Source organism: Taeniopygia guttata, chromosome 2 (genome assembly GCF_048771995.1).
Source record: "Taeniopygia guttata chromosome 2, bTaeGut7.mat, whole genome shotgun sequence".
In the NCBI taxonomy this organism is placed as follows: domain Eukaryota; kingdom Metazoa; phylum Chordata; class Aves; order Passeriformes; family Estrildidae; genus Taeniopygia; species Taeniopygia guttata.
In genome coordinates this window covers 148,687,523-148,714,333 of record NC_133026.1, presented here as the reverse complement: position 1 = coordinate 148,714,333, position 26,811 = coordinate 148,687,523, and the positions used below count along the sequence as shown (strand labels likewise).

The 26,811-nt window shown below is 40.4% G+C and overlaps 1 protein-coding gene across 11 annotated transcripts in view; it reads left to right on the top strand.

Moving 5' to 3' along the window:
• Nucleotides 1-19,207, top strand: part of TSNARE1 (t-SNARE domain containing 1) — a 451,136-nt gene extending 431,929 nt beyond the window's left edge. For all 11 annotated transcript variants that reach the window (XM_072925076.1, XM_072925080.1, XM_072925081.1 and 8 more), the window contains one exon: nt 18,297-19,207. In XM_072925076.1, coding sequence (XP_072781177.1) covers nt 18,297-18,377 — 81 coding nt within the window. In that variant the 3' untranslated portion in view covers nt 18,378-19,207. The remainder of the gene's footprint in view (nt 1-18,296) is intronic.
• The last annotated feature ends 7,604 nt before the right edge of the window (nt 19,208-26,811 follow it).

Genomic DNA, 26,811 nt, shown 5'->3' with positions numbered 1-26,811 from the left:
ATTAATTTCAAGCTGTAAATAATGTTTTTTGCTTTCTCTTTTTTCTTGATTTTGTTTTGTGATTTTGAAAAAAAATGTGACTTCTCTGAACACAAATCAAATCCACCCCATTAACAACTGGATTTAATATTAAAATCCAAGGAGTTTTTATTTATCCCCACAAAAGGTGTTGAATTCCAAAGTCTTGCTCACTGTGCCAAGGTGGAGGTCACAGAGAGCACAGTCTGCTGTGATGAAGCTACACAGAGCAGTAGCAGCAGCAGAACTGTGTGAATTGGGACCCAAATTATGTAGATTATACATTTCCTGTACTTTCTCAGGTTTCTAATTCCGTTATTAAAATGTTCATCTTTATCACCTAATTGTTCCTAATGACTTCATACATAACAAGCCGCTGTTAAAACAGAAAATTAGATGGTCTGTCCTCTCCGCCTTCCAAATGTTTTATGAAAAAAAGAGGAAAGCACCCCACAATTTGCATTTATTTATAGCCTTTAAGGAAACCCAGCGAGTCACATCACATCTTCATCCAGCAGGATTTGAAGGTTTTCCATTAGGATAAAAGAGCTTTTCAGGTTCCTCACTGAGAGGGAGGTCAGTTGCTGGACTCAGCAGGGTCGTGGTCCTGGTACCAAGTCTGTCAGAGTTCAAGGATGGTGTGGCAAAGCTTTTAGTCACGTGGTTTGGTTTTAGTATGAATTCCTTCCAACTTGAGATAATCCATGATCCTAAATCAATTTTGGGGTCAGTACCTCTTGGCAGAACATCACTAAAGCTTTTTGATCATTCTAAGTGCTTCCTATTGTATAACACTTGGACTTTCCAGTTTGTCACTTCAGGTTCCGTGAGGTCCTTCTGCATTTTGTTACCCATCTCAAAAATAAGAGTAGCAAGATAGGGAGTTATATTTCTCAGAGATAAGACAAGAGCCCAACTTCCCAGTGAGTTTTCGTTTATGTTTGGACATGGCTTATATAATTTCTAGAACGTGTGGTTTCAAATTGAGAGACAGTTGGTTTGGATTAACTAGGGGGAAAAATTCTTTACTCAGAGGGTGGTGAGGCCCTGGCACAGGTTGCTCAGAGAAGCTGTGGCTGACCCATCTCTGGAAGTGTCCAAGACCAGGCTGGATATGGCTTGGAGCACCCTGGGATGGTGGAAGATGTTCCTGCCCATGGCAGGGGATGGAAAGAGATGATCCTTGAAGTCCCTTCCAACCCAAACCATTCTGATTATTGTATTCTGTGAACACAGTTCATATTTAGAGTCCATGGGCTAAAAAATGCAAGGGTTCAAGGTTTCATGGCACAGTGTGAGCAGGGCTAGAAAGAAGAGAAAGTAGCAGAACCAGGACTGTCACCTTCAAATGAACTGCCACCTCCACAAAGGCACTCCTAGCATGTGACACCAGGGCCTGTGACAGAGGTTTTCCTTTCCCCAAATATGATATGAAGGAACTGCAGTAGAAGACTTTTAAATGCAAATAGGACAAGGCAAATGGCATGTGGCAGAAGGAGATGGGTGTGCTGGTGATGGAATATTTAGGGTTTTTTTCCTAGAATCTTTTATGTTTATGTTGAAATGTGATGTTCTGCTGATGTTGAGGGTAGCCCATGTGGTTCTGAATTTTTCAAGGGATAATTTGCTTCAGCAAACTGTCCTTTTTTCTCTCTTCCTTTACCATAAGAATCGTGATTTTGTAGAGTTTGGAAACCCCTCTATTCAATTTAAAAACAGATTCTACAAAGTGTAGATCTTTCACTGACAGCTCTTTAAAACAAAACAAGCAAACAAACAAGAATCCAAAGAGAAAATCATTAAGCAAAAAGATTGGCATTAATAGGAATTTCTGTCCTCCTGATTGCAAAGTTTAGAAAATGAGAATCCACAAAATTACACAAACATGTTTTGCATTTCCAGAGCCAATTAGTGCATACTGGAGGGGAGAAAATTACACCAACTTCTAAACAGAAATGTTAATTGTCAGCCTTTGTTTTTCAAAGCAGTAAGTGTGCCTTGGCATATCTGCCTTCTCAATTCCTGCATAGGGAAAGAGAAGTAAGTGTATTTCCCCATTCATCTTCAATTACTTTATTAAGACATCCTCTGTAATGACTACCCCACCCCCAAAAAAATATCCCAAGCTACAAAATATATTTATGTGTGTTTTGATTTCAAACTCTGTGAGTAGTGAGTCAGATTTCCTCGAGTTTCCAAAACATATACATACAACACATAAAGTTGGTGTTTTATGTTAAAGGATTATATTAAAGCCTTTGTATGTTTTTCTGGACTATACTTCAAAGAATTTTTGATGTGATATTTTGAATTTGACCTTTTCTTTACTGGATTTGCAGTTGCTATGTGTCCTTTTTTAATTACCTGGAAGAAACCTCAAGCCTGGAGCATATAATTTATTCAATGAGGTTTGCAAAGATTCCCATGAGACATATTTTCTCACATTTTCCGTTATCTCAAATTAATAATCTATGTAAAAAATGTTTCTTCAACAGGATTTCTACACCATAGAGACATGAAACATGAATATCTATGAAATTTCAACAAATAAGAGAACTTAAGTTTATGTAAAGAATAGGACACTTCCTTTGCCATGCCATTTGAATATTGCTCTCTGTCTTAGATGGCTTTCAGGACACTGAACTTCATTTCCAAGAAATATTCTGAACACCTAGAATAAATCATAGAATCACAGAATCATTATAGTTGGAAAACCCCTCAGAGTTCATCAGGTCCAGCCTCTGACTGGATCTCATCGTGCCCAATAAACCACATCACTTGTCCACATCTTTTAAATACTACAGGGATGGTGACTCCACCACTTCCATGGGCAGCCTGTTCCAATGTTTAACCACTCTTTCAGTCTAGAAATTTTTCCAAATAACCAACCTGAATCTCCTGTGGCACAACTTGAGGCCTTTTCCCCTAGTCTTATCAATTATTAAGGTTTATCTTCTGCCTTTTGCCTTCAAATAATATATGGCAGTAAATATACTTAAAAATATTTTTGTTTGTTTTGGTTTATATAAAAATGATCATTTTTAGTTAGTAAATGAAAAGACTATCTACATGGATTGCAACTGCTTTTTTTGTAGTCGTACAGATTTTTCCTCCTAAAACGAACAGTCTTGATGCATTTGTATTCTTGAATTTCTGTGATATTTCTCTCCAGCCTCATAGAAATATAACACCACTGCAAAACACAACTCTGAGAGTACCTCAGAGATCTGAATATTTGCTAAAATATAACTGAGATGATAAAACATCAGAAATTTGTGAATTCTTTTTTTAATGCTTTCCTTTGGGCACCAACCAATTTCGGATAGAGAAAGACAAATACCACCATAATAATAAACAAAATCCCTACATAAGCAGAAACACTGAGTTTCATAACAAACAATCAGATGGCTCCCAAGTCATTAAAAAGGTTATTACATTTGAAGGTGAAGGAAATCTCTGTTTCTGTTTTCCCAAAGCATTTCTTTCATGCAAAGGCAAATATTTTCTGTCAGCATTTTGAAACTTATTCATGATACACTATTTACGTTTATCATTGTTATCCTTGCATCTTTTTTACTCACAGAAGAAATGTGAAATGAGGCTCATGAAAACTTTTACCTTTGAATAAAGTGTTGACAGTTTTAAATGATTGAAAGACATGGATTTATAGAAAGTACTGTATCCACATCTACATTTAAAAGGCCAAATTAATCCTACTTGTAATTAAATCAAGGCTGAGGCTCTGTATCAAATTTTGCAGTACATTTCTCTTGGATGGATGGATGGATGGATGGATGGATGGATGGATGGATGGATGGATGGATGGATGTGACCCAAGTTTTTTTTTTTTTATAATGTCTCTGTGCTGACTTTTAAACATTGCTATAAAACAACAGAAGTAATTTCAAACACTGTAGAAAGCAAATATTAGACTCCCTAGGCCTAATTCTCATTAACTTTAATGCCAATTTACACCACTCTTTGCAGTGCACTGGGGCCATAAACTGAATTACATTAAGCATAAAATGTTTCTAATGTGAGAAGCAGACCCAGTGTGTTTGCAGCAGTTTTACAACCAACTTCCCAAAGATGGTGCAGCCCTTTCCAGTTTCCTAACAGAGGGTTCATCGGGGTTTTCTCACTTTCAAGCTGGAAGAGCTTCTTCCTTTCAGTTTTGGATTAGCTGGAAAAGTTTAAAAAGATCCCCCTCCCAAAAAAAAAAAAAAACCCAAAAAACAAAACAACCAACCCAAAAAAGCAGGTGGATTGCTGAAACTCTGTTAATGACTGTATGAACCCTATGCTGTATTTAGAATATCCCACCCCTGTGTACAGCTGATCCACAATTACTTCTGAATTATTGGGTGAAACCTGACCAAAACAGGCCTGGCCACATGGGAAGAAATAAAAAAAAAACCAAAACCAAAAACAAACCTCTAAACATATAAACCAGGTAGTTCCAGTCAAAAGTCTCAAGAGTGTTAAATAAAAGGAAAATTTAATATAAGACTTGATAATGTTCTAAGAATAAAGTTTGATGTCATGGCTGGCATGACCTGCTAGGCCCATCAAAAAACTTCCAGTGTGGCAGCCATGCATAGATCTAATTTTCTCTGCATTCAAATCTGACATAGATCAACAGATAGCTTGGGAAATACAATATGAAATACACATAAACATTTTACAACATTTCTGTTAATTATTTATTGTAGTTAAAATTCAGTAGAATCCAATATGAAATCTGTGCTTTATTGGGAACATCCAGTTCTGCCTTTTTAAAATGCTGAACTATTGCAGAGAGTGATGAATAATAATGAAAATAAAAACTCTCCATTAATTATAATTTTCTTCATAAGGAATTCAGATGGAGGATTAAAATAACAAGAGATTTTCTCAATAAAGGAATTAATGCTCTGAAAACACATTCACAGAACACTGTTTTTTATGGTACACCAATGGACACTGGAAGATAGAATAAATAGAGGAAAATCACTGATTAAATAAATTTTTAATACATTTTGTGGAGTCACAGTTTTTGCAGAACAAGGAAACACACGGGGTGGCTTACCAAAAGCACACATTAAACACTTTGCATATTGTGTACCCTTGCAGAAGGAAAACTGAGCTACTGCAGGTGCTTAACCCTGGGTGATGCAGTCCCAGAACTGGTGCAGGAATATCAGCAGACAGAATTATCTGCAGTACCACATTGAATGATGCCACTCTGCATCAGAACTCCCTAGGATGGGGTCCCTATCAATCCCCAGAGGGTAAGAACTTGACACAGGCCCTTTGGGACAAATTAAACTTACCCTGTGAAGTGGAAAGCAAATGCATATGGTGAAAGGAATGGTATTTATGGAAGTACAGTCAAGGAAAGACAGGAAGGTGAGACAGGCATCACACAGTGTTTTGGGTGAGGCAACAAAGCTGTGACATGGCAGCCATCCAAACAGATTTGGGAAACATTAAACCATGTAGCAACCACAATGTAAATGGAATAATAATCCTTTAGCCCTGTGGTGCCTTTGGCTGATAATCTTATTTGTTGAATGCAATTGCTGCAATTAAAACCAGATCACATGGAATGCCAGAATGGGTTAGGCTGGAAGGGACCACAATGGGGTCATCTGGTGCCACCTCCCTGCTCCAGCAGGGACATCCAGAACACATGGATTGTGTCCAGACAGTTCTGGAGTATCTCCAGTGAGGGAGACTCCACGCCGTCTCTGATCTCTGTTCAGGGCTTGGTCACTGCACAGAGAAGAAGTTCTGCCTCATGTCCAGGTGGAACTTCCTGGGATAAGTTCCTGCCTGTTCCTCTGGTGCCATTGCTGGGCCCCCCAGAGCAGAGCCTGGGCCCTGCTCGGAGCCCTCCCTGCAGACAGGGACACACAGGGATGAGCTCCCCTCTCAGCTGTCTCTCTTCTCAAGCTTCAACAGCCCCAGCTCCCCCAGCCTTTCCTTATCAGGGATGCTCCAGTCCCAAATCATCTTTATAACTCTTCCCTGGACCTGCTCCAGGAGCTCCGTGCCTCTCTTGTCCTGAGGAGCCCAGAGCTGGACACAGCACTGCAGATGTGCCTCACCAGGGCTGAGAAGAGGGGCAGGGTCACCTCCCTCAGTCTGCAATGCTCTTCCTGATGTGTGCCAGGATCCCATTGGTCTTCTTGGCCACAAGATCAGGACCTATCTGAAAGCCAAATGTTTCAATAAATTGGTTATTTTCAAATAGGCTTCCCATGTCTAACTTTTCTTGGATTCTCTTTACCCTGTTTCCTCAGCAACATGCTCTGCACTGACTTTCCCTTCTGGGGTCTTCTAGTAATTTTCTGATACAGCCCAAACTTGTTGAGACTGTTAAATACAGAGGCACAGATGCAGCACAGGAAACACTATAAAATCTTCAATCCTACTCCTAAACTCATGCAGGTATTTTTTGGGCCAGCAGACTCTGAAATCAGCAGTGGTATTTCTGCTGCAAGGACAATGCCTCACACAGTAAATCGGCTGTGAGATGGTTTGTGATCAGCGAGTCTGATTCCAAGGGGTTGGAAACAACAGAAGCTCCTTCTAGGAAAGAAACAAGACCTCAAGCTGTTTTGAGCAGAAGTGGAAGAGTTCAATAAGAATTCATGATTTGAACTTTGCCTTTTTCTTTATTCTCTTTCTTTACATTTCCTTTCTTTCTGCCCTCTGTTCCAACCCCAGTAGCTTGCTCCCATCTGTTAAAACATAAAAAGGGCTCCCTCTGCTAGTGCCTATTAAAGTGCCATATGGCTGAGGTATAGCCTGAGGTGCTGAGCATCACAGAGTGCAACTCTGCAGAATAAAGATTCCTGCACTTGAGGTTTAATTAGGTAAGTGCTTTTTAAGTAGCATTGCTGTTTCCCCTTAAAATATTTATTGCTCCTCACCAAGGAACAAAGATGAAACTGGTCTAAATCACTGCCTGACTGAGGTTTCAATGAGTGTTCCCCTCCTTCTCATAATGATTCGCTTCTCCTTCATCCTCAGAGTTGGGGATAACAGGTGAAGTGGTCTCCCAAACGTTTGTGATCCCTCCTACTGTGGAGGAATCTTTCCAACTTCATCGCTGCTGCTGCTGCAGACAAGGGTGTGCTCTGGGCTCCACCTGCTGCAGAGGAGGAGGAGGAGGGAGTTCTTTATTTCAGATAGTTATTCCAGCTGCCCTACTGAGGGGCAAATATTGAGAGGAATTGTGTGCATTGAGGCTCACTTTGAGTGATGGGCTGGGCTGAGGTGCTGCAGGAATCTACCACCTCCAAAGAAGGAATTCCAAACTAGGAACCCAGTGCAGTGAAGGCAAAAAACATCTAAAGAAACTCTTGGCAAGGTGTACTTTGAATTTATTCTGATTCTTCCAGCTGCTGCCAGCTGCAGGTGAAGAACAGTAAATATTATGCATTTGTTTTTTTAGTTTGATTGGTTGTTTTTTCAGTGTTGCTGTTATTGTTAAGAGGAAAGTTCACTATCTGAGGGGAAATGATCTCCACTTGCTTGGTGTGTATGAGGTGTAGGCTTTTGTTCAAACCTGTTAAATATGATGTGAAGTAAAAGCCCTCTGAAAAAGTCCATGGGCAGTCCCAAAATTCATTGCTAAACACCATTGTCTTGAAGATCTTGGTTTGTGCTGGACAAAGAAGGCTGTGCATCAACTACCAAAATTCTGCTTTTCAAACAACCACAGAGACATGAAGAAAACTCAAAAATCTCTATCCATTCCATGGATACACCGTAACGCCCTGGAATTTCCTGTCTTGTGTTTTGTCCACACTAGTTTTACACTTTTATGTTAAGCATGTCAAACACCTTAGTCACTGTAGTATCCAAGCTCTGTTAAAATATCTAAACAGATACCCTTTATTTTTCTTTGCTTTTTGTTTAATAGACTTGAGCTGTAAAAAGGCTTTTTGAATACCTAAAAGCTTTCTCTGTGTCTACTGGAGCCCTTAAATACTTCATCTCCCCTCTTTTCTCTCTTTTATCCCTTATAGCACTACATGCTAAGGAGTAAATATAATCTTAATCATTTCTGCTCCCAGAAATGGAACCAGAGGCACGATGCAGAATATATAATGTAGAGCTCACTCTTCAGTGACTACTCATGATTATCTTCCCTCCCCAACAAGCTCCTGTTTCTTTCCAAAAGAAAATGGAGACACTTCTGGAACTCCACATAATCCCTTTAGTGCTGCTCTTCCCAGCAGTGATAATAAACAGGGAGGAGTTAAATGGGTGCAGCACCCTGATAAATCTGACACAGCTGATTTTGGGAATGTTAGGACACCCAGCCTGGCCAGCAGAAAATAATATTTCACCCCTTCACTATGTTCAGCAGTACCCATGAACAGGCACTCAAGGAAGAGTAATAACAAATTATGTACATAAAACATTCCCCGGGCACTGTCCAAGCTTCTGATTATTTCCTGCTCAGGGAGTTCTGACATTGTTTCTTGCTTAGTAACTCAGAGATCTTTCTTTGAAATATTTTTCTATTCTTCCCTTCAACCTGGGTTTTATTTCATTCATTGTTTGGTGAGTATGGCAGGACAACATATATATTGGATAGGATTGCTTTTCTGTGCACAAAGAACATTATGGGGAAAACAAGATGGGAATGGTATCCATGCAGTAACTAAAGAATTTATAATGCTTTAATTAGATGGGTCCCAGTAAGATCTAACATGAGAGTTGATACTTATTCTTATTTCAAATAATGCTACCCAAGAAAATTAAGATAATCTGGATTCCATATGAAAATGGAAACATTTTGTGTGTGCATTAAAAAAAAAAGTGAAGGAAGGCAGGCAGGAAGGAAGGAAGAAAGGTAGGAAGGAAGGAAGGAAGATGTACAAGACACATTATGAATAAAGGCTTCTTTCTGATACTAGTGGTTGCAACCCTTGTTTATCTGGTCACTGAAAATTTATTTCTAGAAAAAATATACAAGGCAAACCAAAAAACCTATGAACAGAACAAGATAGTACAGAAATATTTATTTCAGCATTAGAATATTAAAAAAAAAAAAAGAGATTACTGTCACTGAAGTCTAGACAACTAAACCTGAACTTGTTGATTGATGCTCCCTTTCAGGCTAATGTGTAGACTTTTTTCTTTTAGCTATTGAATAGATTGGTTAAAGATGAGCCAGACTGTCCTCTCTCCTCTCTAAAGAGAAATGAGGGTGATTTGTGTTGATCTGGGACATTTGAATTTGAATGAAAAGAATCTCATCCATAATATTCCATATTGACTAATCTGGAGCAGTAGAAAAGGGAATAAACATCCACTAGGCAGGATATTTCACCCACCTACAGTGGAAGGATGATGGAAGAGATCAAAAGGAAAGTCAACTCAGCTATTTTTACCCTTATTTATGACCAGCCCACTAAGGTCCAAATAAGGAAGTGTTCAAGGTTATCTACAAATATCAGAGTGAAATCCCTGACATATGTGCATTTTCCTGCCATAAGCAGGGATCAGCTGCATTAGTTTCCCTGGTGTCTACTAAAATATCTCTTTTCTGATGGGATTAGGGTTTGCATTAATCCAGTACTGACTGCTAGAGTGTAAGCAAAGCAAACATGTGAAGCTTCCTTCCATCCTGTGCCTCAGCCCTGGCACCATCTGTAGGAATAACACCAGCATATGCATGTAAAACCAGCATCACCCAGAGTTAACAACAGCTAGAGCCCAGATGGATGAAAAAAAAATGAATTATATTTACACCTCTAGAATTTATTAGTTATTTTTTAATTAGCTTTCTATGCAGCAATTTATTTCCAGTGCTGTTCTTAATGAAAACGTTATTAAGTTGCAGTTCTATTTCCCGTGTTAAGAGTTTTGTCCATTCCATCTCTGTCCTCACTGACTAAAACCAGTTTTGTTTCCTTCATAGTTAAATAGCCTTTAAAAAAATTATCTGAGGAAGGTACTTCTTGTGTTTAAATATACATTGCTGCTGCTCTGAAAACACCCATCAGTGCATGAGACAGCAACTCTTGCTATGCAAGTGTTTTTCTTTCCTGTTAGGGAACATTTTCAGCTCTCATTTTTCCTAGTTCTGCACAAACCAACTTATTCTGCCACCAGCTCCTTTTCTGCAGAACTGGAGCATACAGTTTCTGCTCCCTTAGCTGGAATAGTTTAATGCCAACCATTTTGTGTGTCTTCTGTGGGCTTTTTAAAGGTTTATTTCCAGTAACACGTGAATGAGAATTTAAGGGTTTCTGTCACCTTTTACAGCTGTGATTTGCTTGCTCTGTAGTTAAAAGCAGCTGCAAGGTGAAAGCCTGGTATTTCCCCGTGGCAGGTTCTCAGGCGTGGTGGAACAGTAACGAGGCACTGGATGGGCACTGGGAGATTTGCAGCCTTGGCTGTGTGCTCCAGGGCTTAAGCATCCATCTCCTTGAATCTGTCCTGCAACCAGACACATTTTAACATAAGTCAGCATTCTTTCCTCCTGATTCTTAATCCAAGATGAAAGTCAAATGCCAGTAACTCTGCTTGTTCCCAAAAAAACCCACAAGATTTGCCACACTGGTGCAAATGGATGAGTTGCCAGGTCTGCTATCTAATCTCTCTTAGTGTCTCTGCTGGCCAGTGTTTTACGTGTCTCGTTTTTACATTATCCTGAGTGCTTCCCAGAATAATTCTACATACTCATGAAGCTGCTTTTCTCTCTCCTTCCTCCCTCCACACTCTAGGAGTTGCCAAATGTGAGTCAGGGAGCTCTGTCCTGCTAGGGAAAGGCAGTGCCTGCTCAGACCAGAAGAGATGTGGCCTCTTTCACAGAACCATCTTGCAGCTGAGCAAAGTTACTGCAGCTTAAATTGCAAAGTGAACCCATGGATGAAGAACAGCCAGTGGTATTTTCTTGGTCATTCAGTCACTTAGATTTAGATCGCACATTGCTGGAAATTTTAACCACCTTGTCAAGGCAACAAAGTAAAGTTGTAGACATCCACTGTAACTTGAGCCTCACTCTTCTGAGTTTCAGTCCTCAGAAAAAGATTATTTCAGATAAATTTATTTAGTTTGTTATTGAGATGCTGTGAAGGAAATCCCAAATTACAAGGATGCTTTATTTGACAAATAGAATCATAGAATTGTTGAGGTTCCACAACACCTCTGAGGTCATTGAGTTCAACTGTCCTCCTACCACCACCACCAAGTTCACCACTGAACCAAGTCCTCAGGTGCCGATCCACACTTTTTTTTTCCACTTCCAGGGATGGTGACTCTACCACTTCCATGGGCAGCTGTTCCATCGCTTTACAGCCATTTCCATGTAAGAAATCCTCTTACTATTAGCTCTAAATCTTCTCTGGCACATCATGAGACCATTTCCTCTTCTCCTGTCTTTTGTTACCTGGGATAAGAGACTGACACCCACCTCACTATTACTTCCTTTCAGGGAGTTGTAGAAAGCAATAAGGTCACCCCTCAGCCTCCTTTTCCTCCAGGCTAAACAGGGTGACAATGCTTCTACAATGTTGGTAATATTAAGAGAAAATGAGTACACATTTTTTTGGAGCATCTCCTGTGACTTGTGACCATGAGAAAAAGCAAGGCATTATTATTATGTGGGTTTGATTATTTCTCTTTCCTGACTTGCTGTAGTGCAGGGATGAAGTTTGTGCTTCAGGTAGCTCCTGAGGTTTCCTGTCAGAACCTTCTGGGACAACTTGGTAGAACCCAAGTTTTAAACCTCACACAACCTCAAAAAATACATTCAGGGCTTAGATAAACTGTATCACTCAAAAAAAAAAAAAAAAAAGAAAAGAAATTTGCTGAAGGTTGAAAAATAATTTTTTCTTGGATTAAACATTGTCATGTTAAAAAACTATGCAATGACTTTTCAATCACACCGATCTCATAGCACAGCGGGCTATGAGAGAAAAAATGAGGTCAGCTCACTCATAAATAGATTTTCCCCTTGTTTTAATGTGATAAGACAATGCTGCTGAGATTCGCTCTTCACTTGCCATTTAATCAGAGCTGAGTTTGCAATGTCATTACCCGATGTTTCACATATTCAACACCAGGTAATTTAAAAATCTTTATGCAAATGGCCCTGCTACTTCTATAACAGCATTTGTTTTTAACAGGTTGGGCAAAATTACTCTAATTCATTACGTGTCACCTCCCAGGCTCTGGGCATTCCACCTTTGTGAAATGAATTTTCCCATGATCCCTGAAGTTCAGCTAGCAATATTCTCTTCTGAAATGTGACATCACCCATTGGATATCTTGCCTTGCCATTATTATGTCACCTTCTGCAGCTTTGCCTCCCAGGTGCAAATTCTGCACTGCTGCAGACCTTTTTTACATGTTTATATGAGTACCAGCTGCACGTTTCTTAAAAGCTTTGCCATGTACTGTGCACTGCTGAGACAAATCTTTAGGGGTGAGACAGAAATGCACAGGGTAAGTTCCTACTGGGCACATGACTAAACATGAAGATGGAAAATATTTGGGATTTCTTTTAGTGAATCCCAAGGAACTGACTTGGATAACCAATACCTTTCTTGGACCCTCAAACAGTGCCTGGACTTTGGGCTTAGGATTTGTTGCTGAGGTTTAGTTTTGTCCCCAGTATCATCTAATTCCTTGATTTAGTTTTGCTTTAGGGTTAACCCATACTCTCCACAAAACACTCCCATGCTCTTGTGGTGGTCCCTGACAGATACCCATGCACTTCCATTAATATCTTGGTCTAAAACTCCCATTTTAACAATGAGCTGCAGTTACCAAATTTGAAGAACTTCAAATCAGGGACAAAAATACTCTAGACTTCCAAAGGACTTGGATTTCTACTGGGCCATCTTTCCAAACAGAAAAAAAAATTATTTCAGTGAAGTTGAATCAAAGGTGGCTTCTGGGAACCATGGATGCAATTAAGAGAATGCACAGGGGAAATAAAAATGTAAGTGAATATTAAGCCATATTGCATGGGGTATATATGGTAAAAATGCCATCTCTTTTTTTTTTTTTCTGACAAGACTCCCGGGTTATTAGGCCTGTCCTATTTTAAGAAGCTGCTGTTAGAACTCCTGTATAAGCAGAAATGACCAGTGTGGCTAAATAACAACAGCAGCTTTCCTGCTGTGGGCAGTCGTGCACTGAAGAAATTCTGTAATGAAAAGTGGACATCATTTGCTTCCCTAGAAAATAAGTGGGAAGGATTCCTTAAAGAGATGAACTTTAACTGATGAAACAACAGTCTTTACTGAAGGCAAAATCTCATCATCTTGTACTACACTTGAAAAAAGGCCCAGCTAAAGGCCTGGAAGGTTTACCGTGTCTGAAATGTAATTCTGAGACTAATCTGCTATCTGATTAACTTCAGCTTCAAAGAGGCAGGCAACACCACAGGTTTTCTTAGTATTGTGACCTTTTTCCTTCTTTCCTTGTCTTTTTTTTCTTTTCTGTCCTGAAAATACATCATTAAAATTTATGTATTAAAAAAAGTCCATTTTGAAATCTTCATCAAAGTGATCAGAAAGGGTTTTCAGAGGCCATTCCCTGCCACCACAGATGGAAGAGATTAATTTCAAATGAGTTAAGCCATGAACTGCACCCCAACTGCAGACGAAGGTTATCTGACTGAAGATAAATTTGATGTTGATGTTCAGTGCTGGTGATCTGTTGAATCCTAAACACAAGCAAAGTATATTTACCATATTGTCAGGAAATTAAAATCAGAATATTAGCAGCTACAAGGAACTAGAGCCAGAAAAATGTAAACAACCATAGATTTTCTGCTTTCCCTTTAATACTCTCTTAGGGGTTTCAGAAATAGAAAATTTAGATCCTCATGCTACAAGATGCTGTCTCCACTATCAGCCTCGCAGATTAATTTAGGTTCTGCAGTCACATCATGAATGAGATGATGTCACAGGATTTCAGCTCTGTGATGTTTGGAAGCTACTTTGCAATGTACATTTGAAACTATAAAGCATGCAATAGTTTCAGAGGAAAGCAGATAAAGTGTGTTGTGACATGGATTTAATTAGTGTAAATTTGCATATGGGAAGGTTTCAGTTTAAAAACATCAAAAGACAGTAGTGCTTTGGAAACAGGTTCACCAGAACACTGAAAATAAAAATCAAAATAAGAGAAAACAAAACTGAATTAAACAAAAAATGGCAAAATCAAATCAAGGGCTTAACATTTCCTTTCTGTGCGTTGCAATTCAAGATACCTGTGCTGAGGATCCAGCACTGGCACAGGCTCCCTCCCTGCTCGAGTTTGACATGTTGGGAAGGAACCTTTAAATAACTCTGAAGAGCTGTTTTCATGGCCATATTTTCAGTGCTCACCACCAAAATCCATCTGTTCATTCCATGACTTTGCAGAGCAGCTGGAAGACCTTTCCTGTGGGCCTGATGCAAGGCTGGGTAAAGTCAGTGAGAGTGTTTGCTTGGACTTTAATGAGATTTGGGTCATCTCTCTCCTTTCACTGAGGCAGAATTCCACTTGGTAATTTTGTGGGCCACCTTCAATCATGTCAATCAGCTTCTAATGATTGTCATTGTTTCACACTTTTAAAGAAGCATTCAACCACCCAAAAGCTCTGCACATACAATGGTCAGCTACTGTTAATAATAGACTGTGATTTATCTGGGTGAGCCTTCTCCAACAGAGAAGTTCATTGAGATTTGTATCTATGAGAAAATCTTAAATCCATATGAATTTTCAAGTGTCAAAGGTTGTATTATCACAGCTTATTTACACAGTGTGATACACACCCTCGTCTTTGCCCAGACAGACATCTCACTTGATTTGAAACAACAGCAGGTAGGGACAAATTATTATTTATTAGTCTGAATAATTTATCTTCCCATGAGACCACCCTTTTAATTCACAGCCAGAACAGCCCAGACTAAGTAAACGAGGGGAGTCTACACTGTAAACCTCAAAGAGGGGAAAGATTCTTCTCTGAGCAAAGGAGAGCTGGAGGGTGGATCCTTTTCTAGGTTCTTGTTGCAGCTTAGAGCTACCACAAGGCTGGAGCAGCTCTTTACACTCTGATTTCATAGTTCTCATTAAAGAGATCTGTCAGCTTGCAGAAGCATAATTTTAGCACCCTGATAGCAGCAGGGTCCTTTTTTTATTTGCCCTCTCTCTTTATGTGTGGAGGAAAAAAAAATAAAGATAAATATATCTGTTTCCTTTTAATGATTATGAAAATAATCACAGAAATATAGACAGAAAAAGCCTCAAGTCAGGCACGTTTATACTGTTAAAGTTCCCAAGACATTAAAAAAAAAAAACTAGGATATATTCCAGTATAGTTTTAATTTATTTATTTCTAAAGATTGTAATTTAGTTCTCTATTTGTATAGCAAGTAAGACAAGACTGTATAGTCCGTGAGCAAAACTGCTAAACTCAGCATAACTATTACTTCCCAAAAAGTAAAAAAACATCTTTAATCAAAACCTGAGAGTATGACAGAACTCAAACTCTCTCTCAGTAACTCTAATTAATTTTTATCCTCAAGCAAACCTGAAACATATATGAAGTCTGTTAGGTTTCTGGCCCAGAATATCTTTTATCCAGTTTGTGCCTGGAGAATCTCTCTTGCTGCACTCCAAACCTGTAGATTACCTACTTCTCATTCAAATGGCTTTTGCATTTTAAATATTTAAATTTAAATAAATATTCTCCCTGCCTGAAAATCAAAATTCAGAATCCCCAGTAGCTGTGGAGCCTGCTGAGAGCAATGGTCTGTGCTGGACATAGGATTTGGCTTCATGTCCAACCCATGGTGCTCTTCATCCCAGTGCTTGGAAAATTCTGTCCAAGTTCCTGGGGATCTTACTGTGTGCTTTTGCTCCTGGACACTGGTCTGTGTGTGCCTGCACAGGAGTTCTCTGACATGGGAGGAGAGGCTGAGAGAGCTGGGATTGCAGCCTGGGGAAGGGAAGGCTCTGGGGGACCTTTCCCATCTATAAATACCTGAGGCAGAGGAATAAAGAAGGTAGAAGCAGGCACTTCTCAGTGGTTTCTACTGACAGGTCAGAAGGCAGTGGTCACAACCTGAAAAATATGAAATTTTTTCTGAGCATAGGAAAACACTTTTTTTTTCTTAATAGAAGATTGACCAAATGGGGAAATGGGTTGCTGAAAGTTTTGGAGCCTCCAGCATTGGAGTTATTCAAAATGCAACTGGACACAGCCCTGCTCACCCTGCTTCATCTCCAGAATCTCTGTGAATTTCTGTGATTCTGTAACTGGAACAAGTGGTCAATGTTGTTGGCTGGCACCTGCAGAAATATGATAGGATTCTATAATGCTGTAAAATGGTTTGGGTTGGAAGAGACCTTCAAGGTTCACCTTAGAGCCTTTCCACTTTAAAAAGTGCTGTGACATATTAAATAAACAGAAAAGTGAGGATAGTTCCCAAGTGGAAGGAAAAGTTAAATGATGAGTGGTGTCCATCCCGTTTCCAGAGTTTTTCACTTGTGTGAGTGACTTGAGCAACTCCTCTTGTGACATTAAAAGGACTTTGGCTGCTGAATTTATGCAGCTAAATTTAGATGTCAACAGAGAACCTTTCTGCATTTGAGAAAGTCATCCTGAAGATCCCTTTGCAGTTAATGTGAGTCAATACCAGCCAGTGAAATTCAGGTCAATATGGAGTTGATTACTTTATTCAAATGATCCCCACCCTAAAAACCCTAAAAATCTTTGGTTGTATTGATTAGATCTGTAATTACTGTAATAGGAGCCTGGAGCCTGGGAGTCATTCTAATCAGATGGAGGTGCTTAGACCTTAAATTAGCTGGGATGAATGTCATCTTCAGAAGGGTACCCTTCCATTAGGGTGTTTCTATTGCCTCTTTGAAGTGTTTATGTGAACACAATGCAGGAACTCTCATCTCTGCTTTGTATCTGCAGCACAGCACATAATGGACATCTGGTTTCAAAAATATTATCTGAACACTCTTATAATAAGCAGTTTAAAAATTAGCATAAATGAAAATATGCTTGTGTCTGTATTTGGCTGCTTTGTGTCTGATCATAACACCTTGCTGGTTTGCAGTAAAGCATAATTAAAACAATTTCTGAGGCTTTCACCTGTATTAAAAAGAATTAGAAAAAAAAAAAGAAGTTATTATCAGTTATGTTCAGTAATAATAATGACAAACAAGTTTTTCATTCCTTTCCTCACCCTGGATAACAAATTTAACTAGATTTTCTTAGACTGGATGTGTACACAAATGTAGTCACCAAGGAAGTAGAGGCAGAATAAACACAAACACTACAAAATCCTGCTGATATATTTCATAGTGATGCTTCCTACAAACACCTGGGGATGTTTCATAGGTGGTGAGTGCAAAAATACAATCTGTGTAACCTCAGCAGTGCAAAGTGCTGATCTTGGAGGTGCTATCCTGCTGCTGATGTCTTTCTTAAGAAGTTCCTTTTACAGTAATTGGAGAGAAACAGACTCTTTGATCAAAAATTGCCTTTTTCTAATCCATTATCTTGTCTGCATGAATAGTGTAAACATTTTATGGTTTAGATCTACATGTTTTTGATCTCTAATTAGACATCTACAAGTTATAATGACTTGTTCCTAGTCAGAGGAAGTGCCTAAGGTTTTCATTTTTTCATGGCATGGAAAAATGGGAAACAATACAATTTCTCGGCTATATTCTGTCCAGCAAAGTGCACCAGTGTCATGATCTGCCTTCTATTCTTTGTCCATTTTGCAAAAAAGTATATTTCTAAAACTAAATGCACTTTTCTCTAGGTATGAGAACTGTTAGCATTGAAGAGAACATAAAATTTACTCTTTTCCTTGCTACAGCAGGTTAAATGCTGTATTTTCTTGATGAATCTGTTTTTTTTTTTCTGTATTCTCAGTCACAGAACCACAGAATCATGGAAAAAGTTTGGGTTGGAAGGGACCTTAAAGATGATCTCATTCCAACCTCTCTGCCATGGGCAGGGAACCTTTCCCCAGACCAGGTTATTCACAGCCCCTTCCAACCTGGTTTTGAACATCTCCAGGGATGAGGAGTCCACAACCTTTGTGGGTAATCTGCCCCAGTCTTCTCATCCCTTCCCCTTCCACAATTACCTTTAGCCTGGAATCAGTAAAAAACACTTTCCTGAGCTTAATCTGCTTTGTTGCTGTATGTGCCCTTTGGGAGCAGCCAGCCTTGCATCAGTGACACCTCTGCACCAGAAATTCTCTGGGGATCCTGTGAATACTCACCAGCTGTTCTTGTTTTTACAGAGCCCGTGGTCACCCTGGGAAGTGGAATGGATTCTCAAAGCACTGCACACTCAGCCCCCACGTCCGTGTCTGCATTTCTGATCACATCATATTAAACCTGCTATAGCCAACAAGCACTAATTGTGTGAAAAAAAAGTTAAGTTTTATACTGTGTGTTGGTATCATTGTGAATAATTTTGCCTGTTTTTCCCCCTCTTCATCATAGGCATGTTTGACCTTATGTTACAGATTTTAATTATGCCCCTTTGTTTCTGGGGAATTCTATTTCTTTGCCTCCCCATTTGCTATACAATGTGCTGTAAGATAAGTAGCTGTTAATTTCTCTCTACTGTTTGTGTTTTTAACATGCTCCTGATCTCCAATTCTGCTCATTTAAAACTGTGAAAGTCAAGATGTTTGTCTGGTTCTTTTTTTTTTTTCTTTGTTACTGTTTTTGTATGTTTAAAAATTAATTTAGCTCAGATTCCCCTACTGTGCACTGCTGCTTTAGAATATGCTCTGCTGGATCTGAGCTAAGCACTTCCACAATTTCATGTGCCATTTACAACACATCAATTAGATGCTTATTTGATCCCACAGTATGCACAGAACACCATATTTATTCATGAGAAACATCACTGAAAGAGCGGGACAAATAAACAAACTATTATATTACAATTTTTCGGCGGCCTTTTAAAAAAAAAAAAAAAAAGCAAGATATCTCATGAAAAATGACAAATCTTGCTTTAGACTTCATTTAATAGGTTTCAATGCAACCAACATTTGTGATTTTGTTCCATTTCCATCCATAATGTTTTCTTCTGACAACATGATTGAAAGTGCCATTTAAATTCATCTTTAAATGTGTCGTGTATTATAAATGCAATTTTCCTCCAGTAAATAAAGCATTTCAAAAATTGTTTTAATTACAATGCCATAGGAATTGCTGAAGATAATTTAACAAAATTATACATTTTTTACTCTTTGGGAAAAACAAAATATTTTAACAAAACTATTTCTTACCAGGAAAAGAAAAAAGGAATAGGAAAAAAATGTTACCTCTATATGTCATGGGGGTTTGGGTACTGCAAAGTTTTAGAAAATAATAACAAATATTAAACTGGATTATTACCTGCACTGATATCAGTTACATGCTCCCTTTCCGAAGAGCTGACACAGTCTTTCATCAGTAAAGGCTGAGCACAGGAAATGCTCAGAGAAATCTTGCAGGTTCTTAAGCTCACTCAGGGTCAAAACTGTGAAACTTCTTAAATCAGCACAGTCAGGTTTGGAGAAGGAGCACAAGTGACAGTTTCTGGTAGCTTTTCTTTAAATATATAAAATCTACCTAACTGAATTGGTATATGTTACATTAAATATTCATTAATTGCTATTAAGAAAAAACTAATGAATAGAGTGACACTCTTCTTCTTCTCCTTCTCCAGCCAATCTTCGTGCTGGCATGAAATTAGAAATTATGACATCTACAGCTTTACTTTACTACAGTGAGTTTACTTTTGAAATAGAGCTCCCCTCTTCTCTCCGCCACAAACTGCAGCCTGCCTCCATCAGCACACTTGGCAAATCCTGCAGAGATGAAAATAATTTTCATCTAGTTAGTGAGAGCTGAAATGAACCCAGCTCGTAGCTGATTGCAAGCAAATATTTTGAGAGCTTCGAGCTGCATTTGAACAAGGGATCCAGGACAAACAATCCTTGCCCAGTCACTAATCCCATTCATTAGAAGCTCAGTGATTACCTCATTAGTATGATTGAGCTTTCCCTGGGCCAGCTCACACAGCAGATCATTTGGCATTGATGACCTGGGTAAAGATTTTCTCTGCTGAAACTACAGAGGTTTCCTGGCTTCAGACAAGGAGGAAATCCTTTGGCAACCAAGATGGGCTGTTGTGTATTATAGACTTGGTTATAATGGTAAACATCATTAAAAAAAACCCAAACAATTCATGAGGTCATTATAAAACAGTATATTCATGCTAAATCATAGAACTAACAAATGGTTTGGTTTGTCAGGTACCTTCAAGGACTGTGTAGTCCAAGTCCCTGCCACGGGGATCTTCCTCTAAACCAGGTTGCTCTAAGCCCTTTCCCAGCCTGGCTTTGAACTCTTCCAGGGATGGGGCAGCCAGAGCTTCTCTGGGCAGCCTGTGCCAGGGCCTTCCCACCCTCACTATAAGCAATTTGTTCCTTATTTCTAATCTAAATCTCCCCTCCCTTGGTTTGCAACCATTGCCTCTTGTCCTGTCACTACACGCCTGTGAGAACCCCGGGATTGATTCAGAGGTCTCGTGTGGTGGTAAAGTCTCTCCTCCAACCCGTGCTTCCAAAGAAAAACTCCGCAGCCTCTTGTTGTTCAGTCTCAAGGCAGTTTATTGCTAGTTATCTAAAAGATTGTCTTCATGGGCTGTGGCTGTTTGGTCAGCAGCCCAGGCAGAGACACACACACTCCTGACACCCTCGCTGCCTGGTGTCTTCTTCTCTCCCCCCGCCCAGGGCTGCTGCTATCTTTTATATGATATATTACGTGTTATATGTTTACAGTTTTCCCCCAATACCTACTACCTATGTTACAAGGTGCTTTTCTACTCTAAACCAATCCACAAGTGCCAGCATCACCAAGAACATGGAGGTAAGGAAGAAGAAGGAGGAAGAACAGGATCAGGCCCACTTTCCTCCATCTTAAAATTTCTGACTCCCATGTACAAAGTAAAACCCCCCCTGTAAAGGTGTTAAAACCCCCCTGTACAATGCTAAAAAATTTTCCCCTCTAATTTGTAATTACTTCTACTATACCATCTAACCCTCTGTGACCACTTTATCCACCTTCAAAGTTGGTAACTCATTCCATGGCTCAAACTCAAAATCACAGCTGTTTGCAGCTGCTTGCCAGGGTGTCAAATGCTTCTGACCAAGGCCTGGAACCTCTGAAAATGTCTGATGGACATTTTGAGTTCTGACACACTCCCTGGTGAAAAGAATATCTGTCTTTCTTATAAGCTCCCTTCATATACTGAGATGGTGCAGTGAGGTCTGTGCAGAGCCCTCTCCTCTCCAGGCTGAGCAGTGGGACCCCAGCAGCAGTCAGGGGACAGCAGTGACAACGTGTGAGAGGAGCAGCTCTGCAGACAGCCGGGTCAGTGCAGAAGGAGGGGCAGGAGCTGCTCCAGGTTCCCCTGCAGCCCAGGGTGCAGCCCATGGTGAGGCAGATGAACCCCTGCAGCTCTTGGGGGTCCACAGGCTCCTGGCAGGACCTGTGACCCTGTGGAGAGAGGAGCCCACGCTGGAGCAGCTTTGATTGTCCCTACAAGCACCCCCAAAGGACTGTTCCTGAAGGACTGCCCCCCGTGGAAGGGACCACGCTGGAGCAGTTTGTGAAGAAGTGCAGCCCATGGGAAGGACTCACATTGGAGAAGTTCCTGGCAAACTGCCTCATGTGGAAGGGACCCCACACTGGAACAGGGGAGGAATGTGAGGAGTCCTCCCCCTGAGGAAGAAGGATCAGCAAAGATGGGTGAGGAAGTGACTGCACGCCCCATTCCCTGTCCCTCTGCCCCACCGAGGGGGAGCAGACTGAGGAGAGAAGTCAAACTCAGGGAGAAGAGAGGAGTGTGGGGAAAGTGTTTAAACATTTGGGTTTATTTCTTATCATCTTCCTCTGATTTTATTGGCAACAGATTAAAATAATTTCCCCAAGTGTTTTGCCCATGGCAGTAACTGCTGAGTGATGTCACCTGATGGGGTGCAGGACTTTGCTCTTGTTCAGCTTCACACAGTTCACATTTCCCAGGCCTGTCAAAGTCCCCCTGCCCAGCATCCTTTCCTTCTAGTGTATCAACTTCACAAACCTGCAGAAGGCTGCACTCAGTCCTGATGTCTGTGTCATTTATAATGATATTAAATCATGCTGGCTCCAAATGGACAGATTGTTACCAATCCCCATTTGGACAATGAGCTGTTGTCAGCAACTGCAAGTGAAGATTTATTTTCTATTTCTTTAGTCACTTCATGGGTATATTTTCCTTTGCCCTCCTCATGGAAAATAGAATATCTAAAAATGCCATTAAGCAGCTGGTTTTGTTACTGATGCTTTGGGAGCAAATACAGGCGCAGTTTCTTCTTCTTTACAATATCTCGGGCAGAGAAACAGAGCTCAAAGATTTCCAGCAGCAGGCAGTTCCATTTGGCAGATCCTGCAAACCACCATGGTGTAGAGGGTTAATTGGTAACAAATAGGTGAGAATGGGATATGACAGGGGAAAATTCTAATAAAACCTCTTTGCAAAGGCATTATGAGGAGTGAGAGCATGCTGGCAATAGTGAAAGAGAAGTTAAAAAGATCCTGACAAAATCAATTAAAAAGAGGCACATCAGAGGCATGGTGAGCTAAGTACCCGGTCCAATTATTAAGTTGTCAGGTCTTCTTAGTCTGGAGTGGAATAGGAAACAGTTTTTTCTCTAGTGCCTTAAGGATAAATGTGAACATGAGAAAAGAAACCTGCTTGGGTGCCTCATGCTGCTGCTGACAAGCCATGCAGGAGGCAGGGAAATTTCTCAGATCTGGGGCCTTTAAAAATGCCAAAGCTGAGTCCACAAAAGGACGCAGATCTCAAAACTGATAGTGTTGCACATACCATCAGCTCTTCAACAATTTCTTGACTTTTTCTCCCCTTTTATGACACGTGGAAAATTTTACTGTATATACTATTCCAAGAGTCAGACCTTAATGAACATTGTAGGTCGCTTCCAACTCAGGATATTCTATGATTCTGTGAAATCTGCTGTGCTGGGAAAAAAGCTGCTTGAACTAAGCAGGAGGAAGCCTTGAGGGACCTTCTATGCCTTCATCAGCACAAGGTAGGACATGAGGACAATTCTACTGCTTCAGCTGTTCATCACTCAGCATTCTGTCTCCAGCACTGGCAAAAACAAGTAAATAGGAGACAGAAGAAGTACCTTCAGTCTTTTCTCCCTAATAGTCTCACAGTCTTCAATCCTAATTTTTCCATTGAGGGGATTTCCAGGTGATGGTGTGTCTTGAAAACAAGTTTCAAAGGTCTACTGCCAACAGGGAAAAAAAAATCCTCGAAATCCCAGGGTTTGGGTTTTTATTTTTTTTTTCTCATTTAATTTGGCTCCTACTACTATAATTTCATATCCATTTTTTCCTTCCATTGACAAAAGGTGTTGGCAGTCTGTCTCAATACAGCCTTTCCACCACATCATAATTTCATAGCCTTTTAAATAAAGGATATAAACCCCAAAGAGCAAAGATTTAGAATAGATATTAGGAAGAAATTATTTATTATTAGGATGGTGAGACCCTGGCACAGGCTGCCCAGAGAAGCTGTGGCTGCCCCATCCCTGGAAGTGTCCCAACGCCAGGTTGGAGTAATCTGGTCTAGTGGAAGATGTCCTGGCCCATAGCAGGGGGTTGGAACAAAATGATCTTTAAGGTCACTTCCAACCCAAACCACCCTCTGATTCTATGATATGCTGACATTTAGACAGCCCCAGCTGAAAGGAGCTCAGGCTTTATCCTAGGCTGTTTTTTGTTGTCAGGGGACCTGATATCTCCTGCGCATGCTGCGTTTGGATCCAGAGCCAACTGAACTTATTGGACATGCCAAGCATTTTATATTTATCTTTCACCTATTTTGGTAATTTCTTAGGCAAAAAAAAACAGAGAAATCCACAAAACTGAAAATCCAGTGATAGACACATTCCTACACTTTAGCGTTTCGTGTCTCTAAGAGAAGATGGAGTGAAAGGGAAGAACAATGGAGCAGGTCAGCAGATCACTCTCTAACAACTTATTAATCTGCACTTCTGTCAGTCCAAGGGGACTTGAAACACTGGAAGTGGCTGCAATTCATCCATTAATAGTTTAAGTGCGTTAACCCACATAATGAGGTGCAGGCTCTTCCAAGGCAGCAGCCCAGAGCATATTAATGATCCCTCACACGGAGTCTGGGCTGAGCTTCTCATGTGCTCACTCATTACAGGCTTCCACACTGTGAAACTGAGCTGAACCTAATTAGACCACAAAGAAATATGGTATAATTGGTCTGGGGCAGCTCAGTAATACGTAATGAGGAAGTTTAATTGGCTTCTTCTTTGTTTTACTGGTTCTAGAATTTCTCGTTTTCTTTGGATATTGGGCCAACTCCACCTCACCTTGCCATGGGAAGCAGATGAATAAAAAGATGATGATGATGATTAGTAATTTGGTTGTTGGTTATACACAGTGATGGCAGACATTGCTGAGTTACACAGTAAAAGATGGGGATTCCTGATTCTTGGATGCTGACAGTAATGGGACTATCAGGCTTAGGAGTATCATTTAAAAAATTATATAAGAGATAGCATTAAAAAAATGTCACTGTTGTTTTGTAATCTTTGTTTCTGTGTAATGGAGTTATAACCAATGCCAAGATCTCTAACCATCATAGCTAGAAATTACAGATACATGTAGAAATTAAATTAGGACCTACCACCAAGGTGAACATATTTTTGGTTGATATAAACAGAGTAAGGAAGGTCATGTAGTGAGGTTTCAGGAAAAAAATGTGTAGGAAAATGAATATCTAAAAGACATATTCTATTAGTTCTATTAGAAATTCCTTCCTTCCTTCCTTCCTTCCTTCCTTCCTTCCTTCCTTCCTTCCTTCCTTCCTTCCTTCCTTCCTTCCTTCCTTCCTTCCTTCCTTCCTTCCTTCCTTCCTGCCTTCCTCCCCTCCTTCCATCCATTACATTCTTCTGCCCCTGAAGTGGAATATTTGAAGATTCAGAAGTAAACACTGTTACAAATGAATTCTCACTTCCAGTGAGGGCCTCTAACCAAGCACCTGGGGAAATTCCTCAACATCCCATCTTGAAATCACCTTTTTAAATGTGTTGCTTTAATTTTCAATCTCCTATTACAACTTCTGCCTGGCTGCTTTGCTCCCTTTGACAGCCTATCAGGATCTCTGTGCTCAAGAATCACAAGAGTACAGTAGGATACAGTGAATCATCCCTGTGCTAAGTCTCCTTTTTATTTCAAGGGGAAAAAGCCAAAAAGTTCATGATGTGTAGCTGGAGCATCATTTTCCATCCTTTGTTCACACAGCTTGTAGATATAAATGAAAGGCTCTGTAGCAGGATAAACTTGGGCATTTGTGGGTCACTACTACCATTGCACTGTGTGTCAGGAGGTGACACAGCTTAGAGACCCTACAGGTTTTGGAGTCCAGGACATTCCTCTGGCTGCCCTGGCTGTCTTGAGACCCTGGCAGGGGTCTCAGAGACCTTGGCAAGAAGTCAAAAAAAGCTGTGGCTTCGATTTTAGCCTGTGGAAAAAAATGTCAGTTTTGGCTGAAGAATTACAAGCCACAAGGGTTTTATTAGTGTGATATTTGAACTAACACAGGGTGAAAAAGTAGAATTTTGGGATTTTTAGGATATAATTTAGGGGGTACAAGATGGAGGAATTTGGGTGTGTCCTAGCCCTCTTTTCCTACTTCTTGTCCTCCATGTCTTGGTGTGATGGTGGCACTTTTCTATTGGTTTAAGGTAGAGATTCACAGTCTAACATAGGTGATAAGAATTAGTGAAGAAATTGTAAACAGACTGCACGTAACTTTTGATATAAAAGAAAAGCACCACCCGAGAGGGCAGAGCAGACTGCCATAGCTTCCTTTCTAGGCAGAGATCAGCAGGTCAGAGAAAGAATGTTTAGATAAGAAGAAATAAACAACCTTGAAAACGCAATCAGAAGAATTCCAGGCTCCTTCTTTGGCTGAGTCAGGCTAGGAAGCAAAGACTCTTTACGATCTCAACCACCAGAAATCAATGTACAGGGTCTGGATATGTTTGTGTAGCTGCAGAGGTGCTTCCATGCTGAGTGTAGCCATCCCTCCAGGACTTGAACTCTGGAGGAGAAAGGAAGTACCTGTAGAGACAAACCAGAGAGCCCAGGGGACTCTGGCTGGTGCTGGCTGCAAAACATGAAAGCAGGATCAAAGAATCATGGAATGGTTTGGGCTGGAAGGGATCTTAAAGGTCATCTAGTTCCACCCCCTCTGCCGTGCACAGGGACACCTGCCACTATCCCAGGTCACTCAGAGTCTCATCCAGCCTGGTGCTGAACACTTCCAGGGATGGGTCAGCCACAGCTTCTCTGGGCAATCTGTGCCAGGGCCTCACCACCTTCACCATAAAGAATTTCTTCCTAGTATCTAAAACCTAATCTTCAGTTTAAGAATATCATCCCTCATCCTCACTATTCACACCCTTGTGAAAAGTCCTTCTCCAGATCTCTTGTATCCCCTTCAGGCACTGGAAGGGGTTCTTGGGTCTCCCCAGAGCCTTTTCTTCTCCAGGCTGAACAACCCCAGCTCACCCAGCCTGGATCCATAGTAGAGGTGTTCCAGCCCTGGGATCAACTTAGTGTCATTCTCTGGACTCATTCCAATATTTTTCTTGTATTGGGGGACCTGAGGTTTGGCCACAGTACTGCAAGAGGGGTGTCACAAGA